Here is a 15,690-nt window from a genome sequence, read left to right on the forward strand (position 1 = left end):
AAACTCTTGTTAATTCACCCCAGAATATTTACCTCTTTCACAATGGCTGATATTCAGCTTGTGATCCACTAAAACGCCCAGATCCTTCTCAGTGTTATTGCCTAGCCCATTATTCCCTAGAGAGAGTGGACACTGCAGGCTGTGAAGGGACAGAGGAATCAGTGGTGATGGAGAATCCTAAGTAAGAAAGGCCCCATGACTGGCTGCCTGCTGGGCTAGAGGATAGAATCCACATGGGGCCGTCTTTGCAGATATTTTCATGTGTTGCGTCTGCTGGATGAAAGTGTCTCCACTCTCAAAACTGAGGAGCCCTAAGCAAGCCCTGAAGCTCTGGGACAATATGTGGAAGTCAAGATGACAGGAATGGACAGATTCAGCCTCTCCTCTACCCAATGATCAGAAGTTTAAGAAACCCCTTGTGACCGGGGTCCCACAGGAGCCACACTGAAGTTACGCAAAGACTGGGGCAGACAATCCCCAAAGTCGGTGGTCTTCCCAGTACCTAGATCCACCAAGCTAACCTCAAAACAGCTTCTATAATACCTTACAGGTTACCCAGAAGCCAAAACAGAGTTCCCTTAAAGCAACCCAGCCTTAGGCCTCCACCCAGACATCCAAGTCAAATATGATGAGGATCCTGAGAATCTTATCCATCATATAAAAAGTTCTACCAATCTGAAGAGATTGGACACATTACCTCCCAGGTTAATGAATATTTCTGATCTTACCCCAATACAGCTTACAGCCAATTCTTATTAACTGAACTAAAATGTATTTCAAAAGAAAAGAGAGAGAGAGAGAGAGTATTGGTTGAAAGACCAGTATGCATAGAGACATGAGTGCAGTTCTGAGATCAGTTTTATAGTAGAGATAGTGAGCTCTGTAGATGCAAAGAGTTCTTTCAGAATTAGTCCATAGGTTACATAGTTCAATGTTCCTATTCAGGGTGATCCAGGTGGGTCTGGAAATCTCAGTCTTACAACTCAAGCTTCTCCAGCATAATTCATCATGCAGATCTGAGATGAAAGGATCAGGTCCCAAGAGTCTTTTTATGCAGTTTTCTAGCAGACTCTTGATGATATAGTCCTCGGTGAACAATAGGCTTTTGAAGTAACCTTCTATTTCCTAAGCATCACTGGTAATTACTGTATGGATTAACATAAGGTAATTTATCCATTAAGCAGTTTATCACAAACTTTGAAGGGACATATAGACAAGGACATTATTTCACCCAAGGTTCACCTAAATGTTAATATTCCCTTTTGATCTCTGAATCAATAGCCATAGTAATAGACAGGAACTGTCTGTTTACATGGTTAATATCTAACAAGATATAAGTAAACACAGGCAATTAGTATCACCTCTAATTCTCTAACAATACAGGATTGCATTTCAAAGTTCTAGCCCATCTAAATGGAATGGCCCTAATTACCATTTACATACTTTTCTAAAATGTTTCTAAAGGTTGACTCTGGGTCATTTAGCCTGTGAGATGCTTAATCCTTTCTGGCCATGTGTCATACCCCCTTTCCTTAGAATTGTGTGATGAGACCTGCCTCCCATTCACAACCACATGGTCCATGGTGACTTCCATGGACAATCACGTCACGTGCCCCTGGCAGCACCATCACCTGCTTACATGGATACCAGCACTGGGAAAAGAGCTCCGATATTGTTAGCCTCCTCTGATACAGTTGAGCAGCAGGACAGCAGGGGAGGAGCCAGGACCATGTGACCAAACCGCTCTCTGCAGATCACCAGCTAGTGCCCCACAGACCGGGAACCAGTGGGAACCCTGTGTGGTGGGCGGATCCCCGAGCTTGTCCCCAGCCCGAACACGGAAATCTACACAGCAATGGAACAACCTCACAGCCTCAGCTCGGTGAGCTTGAGTTGGCTGGCACGGGGCAGCCGCAGGGTTTTCTTTGCTGTGCACACATACCCACAATAAGCCGATGGGAGAACCAGAAATACGGACTTGGGACCATGCAGGTTTGGAACTCCCTTTGGTGTGTCTGGGACCTGTGTCCCCGTCACTGATGGGATAATCCGGTCCCAAGAGTTCCTGGCTCCCAAACCTGTGCTAACTCCTCCAGACCATGCAATAATCAATTTGGGGATTTGTTCATGCCAGTAGATAAAACTTGATGGCAAAGAGAGCTGAAGACAGGGGTCTGTAAAGCACCTGGCCCAATGGAACCATGGTCCTGTCTAGGTCTCTGGGTTTCACTGTAACATGCACTAGAATAATCTGGCATAATTTCATTAACCTCTGGAGAACGGAGTTCAAAGTGTGACCGATGTCAAAGTGAAAATCCGTTTGGTGGTTCCACCAGTGTCCCCTGTTATGCCCGGTACAAATGACTGGAAATGTTGACACAACAGAGGCTCAGGACTGGAAGAGCAAAGAGTTGCAGATTTCAGGGGGCTGGTAAAACTGGGAAGAGGTTTGTGGCAAGAACAACAGAGGCCTGAGAGGACAGGATTGCAATGGGAGAAGCAGGTTCTGAACATCCCCACGATGTGTCTTTCTGCAGCCAGAGTGATCAGAGAGCACAGGGTTATCGGGAGAGCAGAGAGTGGGACTCTGCCTGCTCTGTGCGCTTAGCCCATTGGAACAACCTCCCTTGGGTTGGCTCTGCCCCTTTATGACAGAGCACAGACTGGAGAGGCAGGAGCCTTGGAGTGAGCCATAGATTTGCATGAAGGGGCCGTTCTCCAGCGCTGGGGGTTTAAGAGAGAATCGCAGGGTTCCAGCCAGAGACCCGTTTGCCACAGGAAGCCAAGCTCGTCTGGATCCACCATGGCCTGGGCCCCTCTGCTCCTCACGCTGCTCACTTACTGCATTGGTAAGGGGGGGTTGATCCTGTGAATGAAGCAAAATAAGAATATATATCCAGCTGTCACGCTGCTCTCTCTGCAGGCAGCGCTGAGAATGGCGGTTCTGCTCCGTGCTAGGGGGAGTTCTGATCAGCTTGTTTCCCATGTTTCAGGTTTCAGTTCCCAGCAGCTCCAGTCGCTGAAGGCATCCGAGTTAGTGTCTCCTGGAGGGACCGTGACCCTCTCCTGCAGCCTGAGCAGTGGGGCCATCACTGATGGCAACTACCCGAACTGGGTTCAACAGAGACTGGGGAATGTTCCTCGGCTGATCATGTCCAGCACGAATACCAGACCCTCGGGGATCCCAGAGCGTTTCACTGGCTCCAGATCGGGTAACACCATGTCCTTGACCATCACGGGGGCCCTGGTGGAGGATGATGCTGATTATTACTGCACTGTGTGGACTGGGAGTGCTCATCACAGTGACACTGTCAGATGGGGAAGTGATACAAAAACCTCCCTCCCCACCTGTGCCCCACTGGGAGCTGTGCTGGCTGCAGAGCCCGGGGTATGAGTGAAGTCTATCAGAGAGCTGAGCATCGCTCCCTGTGAAATCCAGCTCCTCCCCCTCTGGACAGGGACAACTCTCTCCCTGCTCTCCGGATACACTGCGCAGGGGGACGACTGGTGCCTCTTACACTGACCATGGGTCTGCTCCTGCTAGAACAGGGCAAAGCTTGCTGGGCACGTCAGTGTCGCTGCTCCTGGCTCAGAACCCGAGAGGGCATCAGACACGTAGATGAAGAGGAGAAAGAGATTTACTCCCACCCCTGTAAGGCCAGCTCCAGCCTACACCTAGTGCAGTCACTGTGAGCCGTTCCCTTGACTGCACGGACACCGGATTGGGCCCTTCTTCTGTGCACTGGGGGTCGTAGTGGCAAAGAGAAGTGTTCTGGGCACTGAATGGGTGGCAGTTTCTCTCCTTACAAACATCTCCATGACACACAAACACAGCCCGGGAACTGGGGCCTCCCTTCTGGGACTTACAATCAGAGTGGGACATCTGTCTGAAAGGTTAAAAACATCTGGGCTGAATTCCCAGGTGTAGACGTGTAGCTGCCCTGGTATCACTGGAACGAGGGTGCTTTATCCAGCTGAGAACGGACCCAGAGTGCCCAGTGCTGTGAATGTTTTATAATTTAGTTGATTCTTTCCCCCCTATTGTATTGCACCTACAAAAGCTGAACTCTCAGCCCTAAACTATCGTGATAATGAATGAAATGCACAATGAATTGCCCAGCTAACCCCTGAGACTCTGATCCCATCCATCCATAGACAAGCACCAGCATGACCCCTCCTCCTGCCCCTCCAGCCCCCCAACCCCCTCCCCAGAAGCCTGGGGAAAACCCTGTGGCTGGGGCTTCACAGCATTGCTGGGAGACGACTCTCCTGTCAGAGAGGCTCCCATGTTCACAGTGGGGGCGACAACTCTCTGTTGGAGAATGGAAATGTGTGTAGACAAGGATTATTGCTTCCTTGTTTCCTTGTGCTCCCCTGGCATGACCACCTGTCTGTGTGTTTCCACCTGGCATCTTGTCTGCTGCCCAGAGCGTGCGTTCTTTGGGTCAGGGTCCGCCATGTTGTTCTGGGTTTGTACAGGGCCTGGCACAATGGGGTCCTGTTCATGCCAGAGGCTCTAAGGTGCTACCGCAATGCAGGTAATCAATAATAATGTTCATGGTGTGAAGAGTCTCTCTTTTACTGCATTTCCTGCATAGCTCTTCCACACGGCCACTGACAGAGCCCCGGGAGCGCAGCCCCTGTGCTCTGGGCTGAGCCCGTAACGTCCCCCTGGGAGGAATCTCAGGCAAAGGAAAAGGTTTTGCCTAGGTCACAGACCTGTCATTTGGCCAGAAGAGGTCACTAGAGCTGCAGAAATCCCCGGGTGTCTGGCGGTTCCGGTGGTTAGTTTGCCAGGCCCGGCTCCCCTCTCAGCAGGGGCGCTGGAACAATATTTATAGTGGGGGTGCTGAGAGCCATTGAACCAAACTGTAAACCCTGCATAGAATGGAAACCACTTCAAGCCAGGTGGTGCGGCAGCCCCCCCGCCAGGCCTCCTAGTTCCAGCACCTATGACTCTCAGTTCACAGAACAGCGCAGAGTTCAGTGGCTTTCGGTTGACTCTGAACGCAGCTGACGGCTCTGCCAAGCCCGCGGTTCCCGTCCTGGGGGAGGGAGACTGGAACCAGAGGCATGTGATAATATTACAGTGGAGTTACAGTTACCCAGCCTCATTCCAGCTGGTTGCCACAAGCAGACGGACAGACCGACAGAGGGGAAAGACAAACAGAAAAGGAAAGAGAAGAAATAAGGAACAGGAGCTAGAAACTCCATCTGGGGCAGCTTCAGCTTCTGTGTGCACCGTACCGATCTTCCTTCGCCTCTGCTTGGCCATCGCCCTGGACAGCAGCCAGAAGGGGGGGGCACCGGTTGGCAGAGTCCTGGTCACTCTTGGGGTCCATTCTTCCATCATGAAGGAGGCCAGGCAGTGACTGATCCCGTGACTCCTCTCTGAGCTCTCTCTGGTTGGGGCTGGCTTTGTGACCCTCGGTGGCCTGGTCCCAGTTTGAACTTGGCCTTTACTCATTTAGGGGCAAATTCTTCCCCCAGTACCCCAGACAGGTGCAGAAACTGGTCAGGCAGCAGAGCCTGAGAGGTCCTGCCATGTGGAGGTGGCAAGAGACAGGGACACTGCCCAGATGCATTCCCCATTCCCCCATGGGCCCTGCCTGGGCTCCTCCATGCCAACATGCAGGGGGAGTTTGAGGTAGGGGCTGAAGCCGTTGGTTCCGTGGCTATGGAGATCCACATTCAATTGCCCCAGGCAGGGGAGGTGCAAGAGCTAGACAGGGGATTATGGAGCAGTTCTGCCCTTCCGTGGTAGGTGGGGGTGGGGAAGGGTCCATGCCCTCCCTGCACGTGGGCTGTTTGCTCAGGTTGTGCCCAGCAACTAGGGGTTTTCCATAACAGGAGCGAGGGAGCGACTGGGCTGCAGGGGCCTGTTCATGCCAGAGACACTCCTTGTAATGCACTTGCGGAAGGGGTCAGGCAGGAGCCACCTGTCCTGGATGCTGAGCGATGTGTGTTCTACACCCCCAACCGATTCTCCCCCCTCTCTATTTTCCGTTGTCCTCCAACCCACTCCCTGCCCATTGTAGTGCCATGTACATGTGCCCAGGGTGCCCCAGAGCTCTTTGTCCTGTGCCCCGCTGAGAAGGGGAGTGGGAGAGGCACATGCAGACCCCGTGAAGGCCAAATTACAGGAAGGAATCCTCAGCAACACCAGAACTCGCACCCATGTCTGATTAAACAAACATGAACGCACTGATTCACTGGGAAAACTTCCATCCCTTCCAGCCATCTTTGCAGTGTCTTTGTGGCCACAGGACAGGTACTGTAAAAATTTAAACCAGAATGTACTTTACACTGAAGGAACCTACACTGCCTGAAATGGATACCAAACACCTGCACTTCCTTAATGAATAACTAAATATCAGTCTGAAAGGTTTTAAAGAGCAATGCAAACTTCTTGTATTGCTGAGAAGACAAACGGGGCCGGATTGCGCTGCAGAGAGCCGTAGCCGTCAGACTTCTTATGAAATCACTGAGCTGTAGCACACAATGGCTTACTGTGCTAATGGGCGTTCTGGAGACCTGGATTCAAATCCTGGTTGCATTAGGACTTTCAATAGTACAACGAGGAGCACTACCATAATCAGTTACTTGTACATGGCTGGACAAATATTAGGAATTCAGGGGTCTTTTTCCTTCTCTTCCTTAGATTTCTCCTCTTCTTCATTCTTCATGCTGCCTTGTTCCTCTGCTGACTCTTGATCCTCAACTTCTTTTGAATTTTTTTCTTCTTCTCTAGAACATGCTCTCCGGCCAATGAGCAGGGAGCGGATTTGCATGAAGGGCCCGTTCTCCAGCTCTGGGGGTTTAAGAGAGAATCGGAGGGTTGCAGCCACAGACCTGTTTGCCTCAGGAAGCCAAGCTCATCTGGATTCCCACCATGGCCTGGGCCCCTCTGCTCCTCACGCTGCTCACTTACTGCGTTGGTAAGGGTGGAGGGTGGGGTTTCTCTGAATGGATCCCAAGACCAGGGGCTGATCACTAACTGGACTTTGGGTTGAAATCCTGGGACTCGCTCTCTGATTTGGGAAGAACATTTCTCAGACAAGAGAGGCAGGTTGTGATTGGTTGGTTTCTGTTGCTCTCTCCAGGTTGGAGTTCCCAGAGTGCGCTGACTCAGACAAGCTCCACCATGGCAGTGAAACTGGGGGAGACGGCCGAGCTGCACTGCACGCTGCAAGGGGTGGAGTTCATTAGTAAAAACCACCCATCCTGGTATCAGCAGAGATCGGGGAAGGCCCCTCGGTTACTGATCTATGAGTCTAAGAGCAGAGCCTCCGGGATCCCCGAGCGTTTCTCTGGTGAGACATATGGTAACAGGGCATCGTTAACCATCACTGGAGTCCAGGCCGAGGATGAGGCTGATTATTACTGTGCTGTGCGGACTGAGAGTGCTCCTCACAGTGACACAGTCAGATGGGGAACTGAGACGAAAACTCCCCTGTTGAACGAAGCCTTCCTTTTCGCTGCATAGCAGCTGCAGGCCAGGGTTTAATGTGCATGCCTCACTCTGATATGGGGGGATGACTTCCTGTAGAGCTAACGAGGCAGTGACAGCCGGAGGTATATGGGTTATGAGACAGCTTCCCCCATTTTCCCATCCCTGCACTGGCTTCCCTCATTTACCCCCCATTCCTTTTCAGTTCCAGTCCCCTATTCCGTCCCTTCTCAGTTCCTGCCCCCTTCTCTAGTCCCCCTTCAACTCCTTCTCAGATACCCGTAGAGACACCCTTTGTGAGTCACCTGCCCTTAGCAGCTGCCGTTGCCTCTCTGAGGTGCCATGCACAATAATGGTCTCTGGTGGCCACGAGAGAACTCCTGGCCACAGCCCAGCCAGACGTGTGAGATTCCGGTCGATGGACGGGCGTGGCAGGGCAGCCAAAGGCTGACAGACAAGTGAGGTGTGTGACACTTGGCAGCCCTGTCTTTCGCACTGGTGAGCAAATTCACAAAGGGCTTCCATGGAGCTCTTCCTGATTTACACTGCAATGAGATCAGAGTCTGGCCAATCTGCCCTAACACTACCCCAGCTAACGGGAGAGGGCTTCTTAGCTCTGCCTCACTCCTGAGAAACCTGCAAATGGTCATTGGAGAGAAAGACCCTGCATTATTCTATGAACATTCAAACCTGTACTGGGCAACCCAACCCAACCCATCCCTTCAAGGATTTAACCCAGGCGTTGAACTGCAAATGCCATCAGCACTGCAGATTCGAACCAACCCTCAGAGCTAAGCGTCTGGAGCTCGTGGCCTGTGGAATGAAATTTGGTGTGACTGCAGCAGGACGCCGTCCCAGAGCAGATCCCGACTAGAGCCCAGCATCGAGAACACCCTGGATCAGCACCAGGGAACAGGGGTTCGCTCAAGTGTGTGTGACGCAGGCCATGGCCATGAGCGTGCACTGAGGACCTACGTGAGCACAGCGGAAGGAGGAGCTACAGACAGGGTAGCTGGGGATTAGGAGGGCTCAGTTTTATTAATGTGGCTGTACAGAGGGGTGACTCATAACTCCAGCCCTCCGTGCTGGTGACAGTCGGTCGCTCCCCCTGACGTAGCAGAAATGGGCTACCCTGTGGAGATGCACAGAGAAGCTGTGAGCTTGGCAGGAGCTCTGCTCTTGCCAACCTGCGCCGAGAGCCTGTGGAGGTCAATGAAAAGACTCCCCTTGATTTCCGTGGGCGTTGGATCAGGTCTTTGGAGCAGAGGGTACCAGCAGCAGGAACAACAGTCTCAGCAGGGAAAGATACCAGTCATCAGAGTATTAAGGTTCTTGGGTCCCAAGGCCCCCCTCCGTCTCCCACCGTCCATGCTCAAATCATGACATGGACCATGAGGGATCCCTCCCGAGATGGCTCCTTCTCTGAGCTGCTCAGAGCTGTGCCCAGGGTGCGAATGGAACAGAGAGCGCAGGGCTTCAGTCCCCTTCGCTGTGCAGACGCAGGGCCTGGCAGCACCCTGCTCTCTGAACGTGCCCCCAGCCCAGCTGAAGAGTCTCCAGCTCTTAATATCTCATTTAAACCTCCCCTGCTGCAGATTAAGCCATTCACTCCTTGTCCTACCGTGAATGGACACGGAGAACAATTAATCACCATCCTCTTTATAACACCCCTTAAGATATTTGAAGGCTGTTATCAGGGTTCCCACCATAGTCATCTTTTCTCCTGCCCATTTTATTTACCTTGCCTCATCGGTATGTTTCTCCAGCTTTTAACATTTGTGTTGCCCTTCTCCGGTTTGTTTGCATCTTTCTTAAAGTGAGGTGCCCAACACTGGATACAAGTGCCAAATGGAGCCGAACAATTCTCTCCTGTGTCTTCAATACAACACTCCTGTTAATTCACCCCAGAACGATATTTGCCTGTTTCATAATTGCGTCATGTTGGCACATATTCAATTTGTGATGGACTATAACCACCAGGTCCTTGTGAGCAGTATTCCTGCTGAGCCAGTTATTTCCCAGAGACAGCAGCAGACCTGTGAAGAGAAATAGGGGTCAACTGTGATGGAGAATCCCCTGGGATAAATGTGTCTGTGACTGGCTGCATGCAGGGCTAGAAGAGAGGAATCCACATGGGCCGTCTGCAGATATTTTCATTAGTTGCATCCGCTGAATGAAAGTCTTTCCACTCTCAGAACTGAGGCGGCCAAGTCCTGAAGCTCTGGGAGAATAGTTGGAAGTCATGGCTACAGGAATGGCCGGATTCAGCTTTTCCTCTAGCCAATGACGGGAAGTTTAATAAACTCCTTTTCCTTAGAACTGTAGGATGAGTTATTCCAGCAGCAGCCCCTCTCTCATCCTCACAGAGGCTTCCATGCACTCTAGGGCTGCCAGCTAATTAGCTTAGAACAGCTCCATCCATTACACACTGCTTCTCTCTTGGGTAACAAGCCTCTGAGGGACACCCCAGAGGAAGGTTATTTTCATGGGCTGAACCATGTGTTAAAAGAGAGCCGGTCTCAGGGTTACCTGCTGCCCATTCAGTCACGTGGACCATGGTGACTTTCATTGGCAATCTCATGAGTTCCCTCTGGCAACACCACTGCGTGGTGTTTACATGGGTGCCAGCAATGGGAAAGGATGGCACGTATTGTTAGTCTCTTTTAATACAGTTTAGCCGCTGGACGGTAGGGGAGGAACCAGCACCTGTGACCAGCCAGTTCTCTGCAGGACATGAGCAAGTGCTCCACAGAGCACAGGGTAGGACTCTGACTTAGAACCACACAATCGCACATTCATTAGTGGGGAAGCCAGGATCCGACAGCAGGGGAAACATGACGGAACAATGGGCTAGACAGGAATCAGTATTACCGAGTAGCTAGTGTTCCTAGAGCACTGTACAGCTTCAGAGCACTTTGCAAACAGTGACTGATGAATTCTCACCACACCGCTAGGACACGGGTGGGTTTTATTGCCTCATTCCACAGCAGGAAGAAAAAAGGCAGAGTGGCTAAGTGACTTATCCAGTGTCCCAGAATAAGCCAATGCCAGAGACGGAAATAGAACTTGGGGCCTGTTCATTCACTCAGTGTTGCGAATCCCTGTGGCTTCCCCCAGCCCTGCGCTGATGGGTCAGTACGGCTGCGACTGTGGCAATTTCCAGCAATATCCTGGACGAAACTTATTGAATCAAGTTTAAGTATTTTAACAGCCCATTGTATTAAAAATGCAAATGTCTATGGACCATTGTGGGATGGTTTGGAACTTGGTTTGGAGGAAGACAGGCTTAACGCATTATCTGGGAGGTACTGTTATCTTCACACTACTAAGCTGGACAATGTAGCAGGCGGGACTAATCTTCTGGGATGAGACGTGTGAAGTGGAATTCCTAGGAAGTCGTGGGGAGGAGGGGATTGCAACCCCCACTTTAGGGACGCAGCCTCTGAATCTTGAACCTTTCGTCTGCTGATCACCTGTTCTGTTCGGACATTTCAGAGACCCAAAGTGGGTTCTTCGGGGACCAGCTGACAAAGAAAGGACTCGTAAATAAATAGCCTGACTTTAAGTGGACTCAGGGCCTTTGTTCTGATCTAGGAAGTGGACAGGACTTCCAGCCCAGGGAGGGCCCCGGTCCTTAAGGAAGGCTCAGAAGGACTGGCACAGCCCAGAGCTCTCGTGGAGGTTGGGCTGGCAGGGAGCTCCTGTAAGCTGACTAGCAGGCATGTAGTTTCTTTTACTGTTTTTCATGTTTTCTCTCGCACGCTTTTTCCTTAAGAATTAAATAGGTTTGCTTAGGATGAACCGTGTGGTAAATTAGAAGTATGGGCAATTGCAATGTAATTAGTCTCTGAGGAGAAAGCAAGCAGGCCTGGAGAGGCAGACTGTCTTTTGTTGGGAATAGTGAAGGCAGGGAACTGTTCAGCCTGGAAATATCTTGGTCAGGAGGGGGAGAGAGGTGGGTCTCCACTCAAGAAAGTTGACGACTAGGGAGCCAAAAGCCTAAGGGTGGGTGACTAGGGCCTGTGGGTGCTGCACAACATCCTCTGACAAGGAGTTCCACAGGTTGACTGTGCGTTGTGTGAAGAAATATTTCCTTTTGTTTGTTTTAAACCTACTGCCTATTAATATCATTGGGTGACCCCTAGTTCTTGTGTTGTGAGAAGGGGTAAATAACACGTCCTTATTTATTTGCTCCACACCATTCTTGATTTTATAGACCTCTATTATATCCCCCCAGTCGTCTCTTTTCCAAGCTGAAAAGTTCCAGATCACAGGATGCCTGAGTGTGAACGATACTGGATCAGACGGGTGCTATGCTACCAACGACGCATATTTAATTTCCTCTTACTCCTGTTGCAGCGCTGAAGCTCCTCTGACTCTGTCTTCTCTTTGTGATTGATTCTGTTCCAGGTTCTGATGCCCAGGTTGTGCTGACTCAGCCGCCCTCGTATCAGCATCTCCTGGGCAAATGGTTACGATCTCCTGTGCCAGGAGCAGCGGCAGCATCAGCGGTAGCTGGAATTCCTGGTACCAGCAGAGCCCTGGCCGAGCTCCGGTACTGATTATATATGAGGATGGCAAGCGGCCCTCAGGGATTCCAAGTCGATTCTCCGGTGCCATTGACAGCTCTGCCAATGCTGCCACTCTAACCATCTCTGGGTCCAGGCCAACGATGAGGCTGACTATTACTGTGCTTCGTATGACAGCAGCGGCAATCCCACAGTGCTGCAGACCCATGGGGAACTGAGACCAAAACCTCCCACTGCAGCTCAAGTGAAACTCCTCCACGCTGGTCTCACTGTGTCCTTGTGCTGCCTGAGGCCCTGCAGCGAAATGAACTGTCTCTCCCCCGTCACAGGTGTTACAATCCGAAATCAAGAGCAAATGGTGAGGTAGCTTCTGTGTGCCTTCTTTGGGGGGTGGACAGCCAGGGAGGAGCTGCCCTGTGGGGATGCGCTGAGGCATTGTACTGGCATGGGGCGGGCATAGGAGAAGGCCTCACAGGACGCTGGGGAGGCAGGGGCCGGTGAAAGGAGCAGCCTGTGCTTTCCCCATCGCTGCTGCCCAATGCTAGCGATCCACAGGGGCTGTGGCCCTGTCCACTGCCCACCTGGGCTGGCCAAGCTGCCCTTAGAATGGTGGGACGACTCCAGGTGGTTGCTGACCCCAAGCCAGCACTCCAGACGAGCACCGTGTCTCTAGTGGGTCTGGCTCCTGCGCAGAGGCATTGAGATGGGAAGGGACTTGGGAGAGCTGGGATGTGTTTCCACGGGTGGGCTTCTTGAAACCCCTGCTGCGTGAATTCCCAAGCCGGACACACCCTGGGGAGGAAGGGTTGGGCCGGCTCCACCTGGGATGGGCTGGGGGTATCTGTCATCGGGGATTATACCAAGTGGCATTATAGCCAATAATAGTGTTTAAGCCATGAACATGAATATAGATATTCCAGGTCACAGGATGCCTGAGTGTGAACGATACTTGATCAGACGGGTGCTATGCAACCAAGGATGCATTTTCTGTTAGGGAGAATAACTGGAATGAATTGCTATCGCGTATGCAACCGACATGACCCCAACTCTGGAGGGTGGCCAACATATGGGAGGGCAGAATGACACTGCAAAGAGATGTGGGGAGATTAAACCACTGGAGGCTGCAGGAAACCAGAGGAGACTTGGTACGAAGAAACATAAAGCCTTATCCCAGGGAAGGAAATGAACAGCACAGAGAGAAACTGGGGCAGGGCCACAACCAGGCAGGTCCACCCATCACACTGAAGTGAGTTTCTTTCTGTTTTGTATCACTAACACTGTCCTAGCAGTGACCCCGGGAAGGTGTGTGACTGGGCCTGGGAATTAGAAGGGGAGGTCGCCCCAGTAAATCTCTTTGATAAGAAAGTGACCCACAGGCTGAAGCCATTGGAGAATATACCAGTGACCGCTAGGTGTCATCGTTGTCCCCCGGTTTTGCCAGCTGTAGTGAGGCTCCTTGGGACAGACAATGTCTAGCATGGGGTGGGCACGTCTGGGTATCGAACTTGTACGGCGAGCCATGAATGATGACGAAATTGGGGTTGGGGTGCGGGAGAGGGTGACAGCTCTGGCGGGGTGCAGGCTCTGCAGGGGGGCCGGAAATGAGGAGTTGAGGGTGTGTGCAGGGGGGGAAAGGCTAAAGAGGACGACACAACCTTTCTCCTCTATCCCACCCGCTAGTTTTCAGCCCTAGCCCAAGCTGCAGCTTCACAGCGCTGGGGATAGAGCTGGTTTTAGAGCATGAGTGTGAGATCCACTCGCCCGAGTCTGTCCAAATGCTGTGTGGATGTAGTGAATGGGACTCAGTTTTGCTCAGAAGGGAAGTTTCTTCATGACCTGGAATTCCTCCATAATTTGGAGCTGTCTGCCTGGCCACAAGGAACTTTATATGGGTTGTAATCCTGGCACAACCCCCTGTTACCCTAAACATCCACACGGGGGAGGGGTGCTTTGCTAAAGTGAGCTCGGTAGGTGTCAGGAGAACAGTGGAAAGACGTGTGTCTTGGAATAAGAAATCGGGAATAAGGAACCAACTTCAGCCTCCTTGCGTATTTGAGGCGACACCTTCCGATTTTGTCCTTCACTCCCTTTAGAAGAGCTCTGGCTGCCCCTCAGCCCCTGACTCCCAGAACAACTGACTTCTCCACTTCTCTGCTTCCTGCCGCCCTGCTGCTGACACTGGGCACAGAGACCATTCAGCGTTCCTCTGCTCCTCACTCACAACCCCCATTCCCTGCCTCACCGCAGCGCCTGAGAGAAGGATGGAGGTTCTCACCAGGCAGGTCGCAGAGGGAGAGACAGGCTGGAGCCAGGGGGCTTGGAACTGGAATCACAGCCATATCCAAACTCTGCTAGTGTGCTCTGTGGCAGGAACGGATCCGATCGGTGCCTATTGCGTGCCAGGCCTTGCAAGGGCTCAACCCCGGAGCCTCTGGGCTCGGCAGTTTGTAGCCCCGGCACCTCTGGGCTTGCCAATTTTTTTTTTACCACGTCAGAAAAAAAAATTGCTTGAGCCCCGGCACGTCTTTCATTGCAAATGAAGCACTGGATCTGACATTCTGGGTCAGGCTCAGGCCCATCTGCAAAGGCAGCCTCACTATGGCCGAGAACCAGTCATGCCAGGGCTTCAAACAAGTGGTCCCACAGCGCACAGTTGGGCCACACACCACGGTCAGCTTCTTGCCAAGTGAGCTGCTGATAAATGTCCAAGTGCTCTTAGGGACTCCAGGAAATGAAACCTGTCCACCAATGTATTTCCTGAACCTGTGCGATGCTGAGGGCCTCCCGTCTCCCACTTGAAGCCGGTGAGAACTGGGGATGTTCCACATGTCACCGGGTCAGGCCCCCAAGCCCTGCTGGTGTGAGCTGAGGGCTGGGGGTGGGAGCAGCAGCCCATACTGGGGCAGAAGGACACACACTACAGCAGAGCAAGGCACAGAAGACTGATGTGACGCATGTGGCCGTGTAACTGAACACAGACGTCATCAGTCTGTTCTCTGGGCTGTGCACCATTAAACATGGACTCCCTGCTGTTGCCATGGCAGCGGTGCATCAGCAGCCCTTTTGTGTTCCAGTTGTGGAGGGTAGCGATGTGTACGCTCGCTATCTCCCGAGTGCGTGCGATTTCTCCCGGAGACTTGTCATTTGTTCTTTCTTTGCTATTTTCCTTGAAATAAGTCATCTAGACGGCCAAATACGTGTTTGGCTTTGTGTGTGTGTGGAAACGTCACAGCAGCCAGCTGACACTCAGTGAGGTTTGGAAGTGTCCTTAACTGGGGAAAGCCAGCGAGAAAGCGCTGGATCAATGGTTGTGAGAGGTGGGGACCAGTCACTTCTAAGGGAGCTCTTGGACAGCGTGAGCTCCAACCACCCTGTCTGTGCACTGACAGTCTTCATAGCTATTGACCTGTATCCAGTCTGCCTTTTTAGGGGCAGTGGAGAGGCTTGTGGGGGGGAAGCGCTGGCCATACCTGGGGAGAGTTAAAACCCTCTCCCTCAGCAGGGAGTCTTCAGCAGGTGTCTGGCTTCACTGCAGTGATTGCTGGGGAGCCCAGTCAGGGGCTGGATTCAGCTGGAGCTAATTGCTCATTACTGGGGAAACCAGGCACTATGAGAAGGGGGAGCAGGGGAGAGTCACTCTGTTATGAGGGTTAGGCTGAGTTAGGGGCCCTGTGCATTCTAGGATGAAGGAGAGCTAGACCAGTATAGAGC

At 51.9% G+C, this 15,690-nt stretch overlaps 3 protein-coding genes across 16 annotated transcripts in view; all 3 read left to right on the plus strand.

The window, feature by feature from the left end:
- LOC102937026 (immunoglobulin lambda-1 light chain) overlaps positions 1-15,690 on the plus strand; it is a 537,592-nt gene that overhangs the window by 120,934 nt on the left and 400,968 nt on the right. The window contains exons 1-2 of one of the 11 annotated variants that reach the window (XM_043529629.1): positions 6,487-6,571; positions 7,104-7,407. The exons of 9 other annotated variants lie outside the window; for them this stretch is intronic. In XM_043529629.1, coding sequence (XP_043385564.1) covers positions 6,502-6,571; positions 7,104-7,407 — 374 coding nt within the window. In that variant the 5' untranslated portion in view covers positions 6,487-6,501. Of the gene's footprint in view, positions 1-6,486; positions 6,572-6,834; positions 6,939-7,103; positions 7,408-15,690 lie in introns of those variants that run through there. One more of the 11 variants, XM_043529645.1, reaches the window with a different exon arrangement.
- Positions 1-15,690, plus strand: part of LOC102941305 (immunoglobulin lambda variable 3-21) — a 550,568-nt gene that overhangs the window by 113,066 nt on the left and 421,812 nt on the right. The window lies entirely within an intron of this gene.
- LOC122461352 (immunoglobulin lambda-1 light chain-like) overlaps positions 1-15,690 on the plus strand; it is a 567,620-nt gene that overhangs the window by 101,621 nt on the left and 450,309 nt on the right. Inside the window, exons 1-2 of one of the 2 annotated variants that reach the window (XM_043529713.1) lie at positions 2,774-2,849; positions 2,994-3,294. The exons of the other annotated variant lie outside the window; for it this stretch is intronic. Of the exons in view, the coding sequence (XP_043385648.1) occupies positions 2,804-2,849; positions 2,994-3,294 (347 nt within the window). The 5' untranslated portion in view covers positions 2,774-2,803. Of the gene's footprint in view, positions 1-2,773; positions 2,850-2,993; positions 3,295-15,690 lie in introns of those variants that run through there. 2 annotated transcript variants of the gene reach the window in all.

This window comes from Chelonia mydas, chromosome 15 (genome assembly GCF_015237465.2).
Source record: "Chelonia mydas isolate rCheMyd1 chromosome 15, rCheMyd1.pri.v2, whole genome shotgun sequence".
NCBI classification, from domain to species: Eukaryota; Metazoa; Chordata; order Testudines; family Cheloniidae; genus Chelonia; species Chelonia mydas.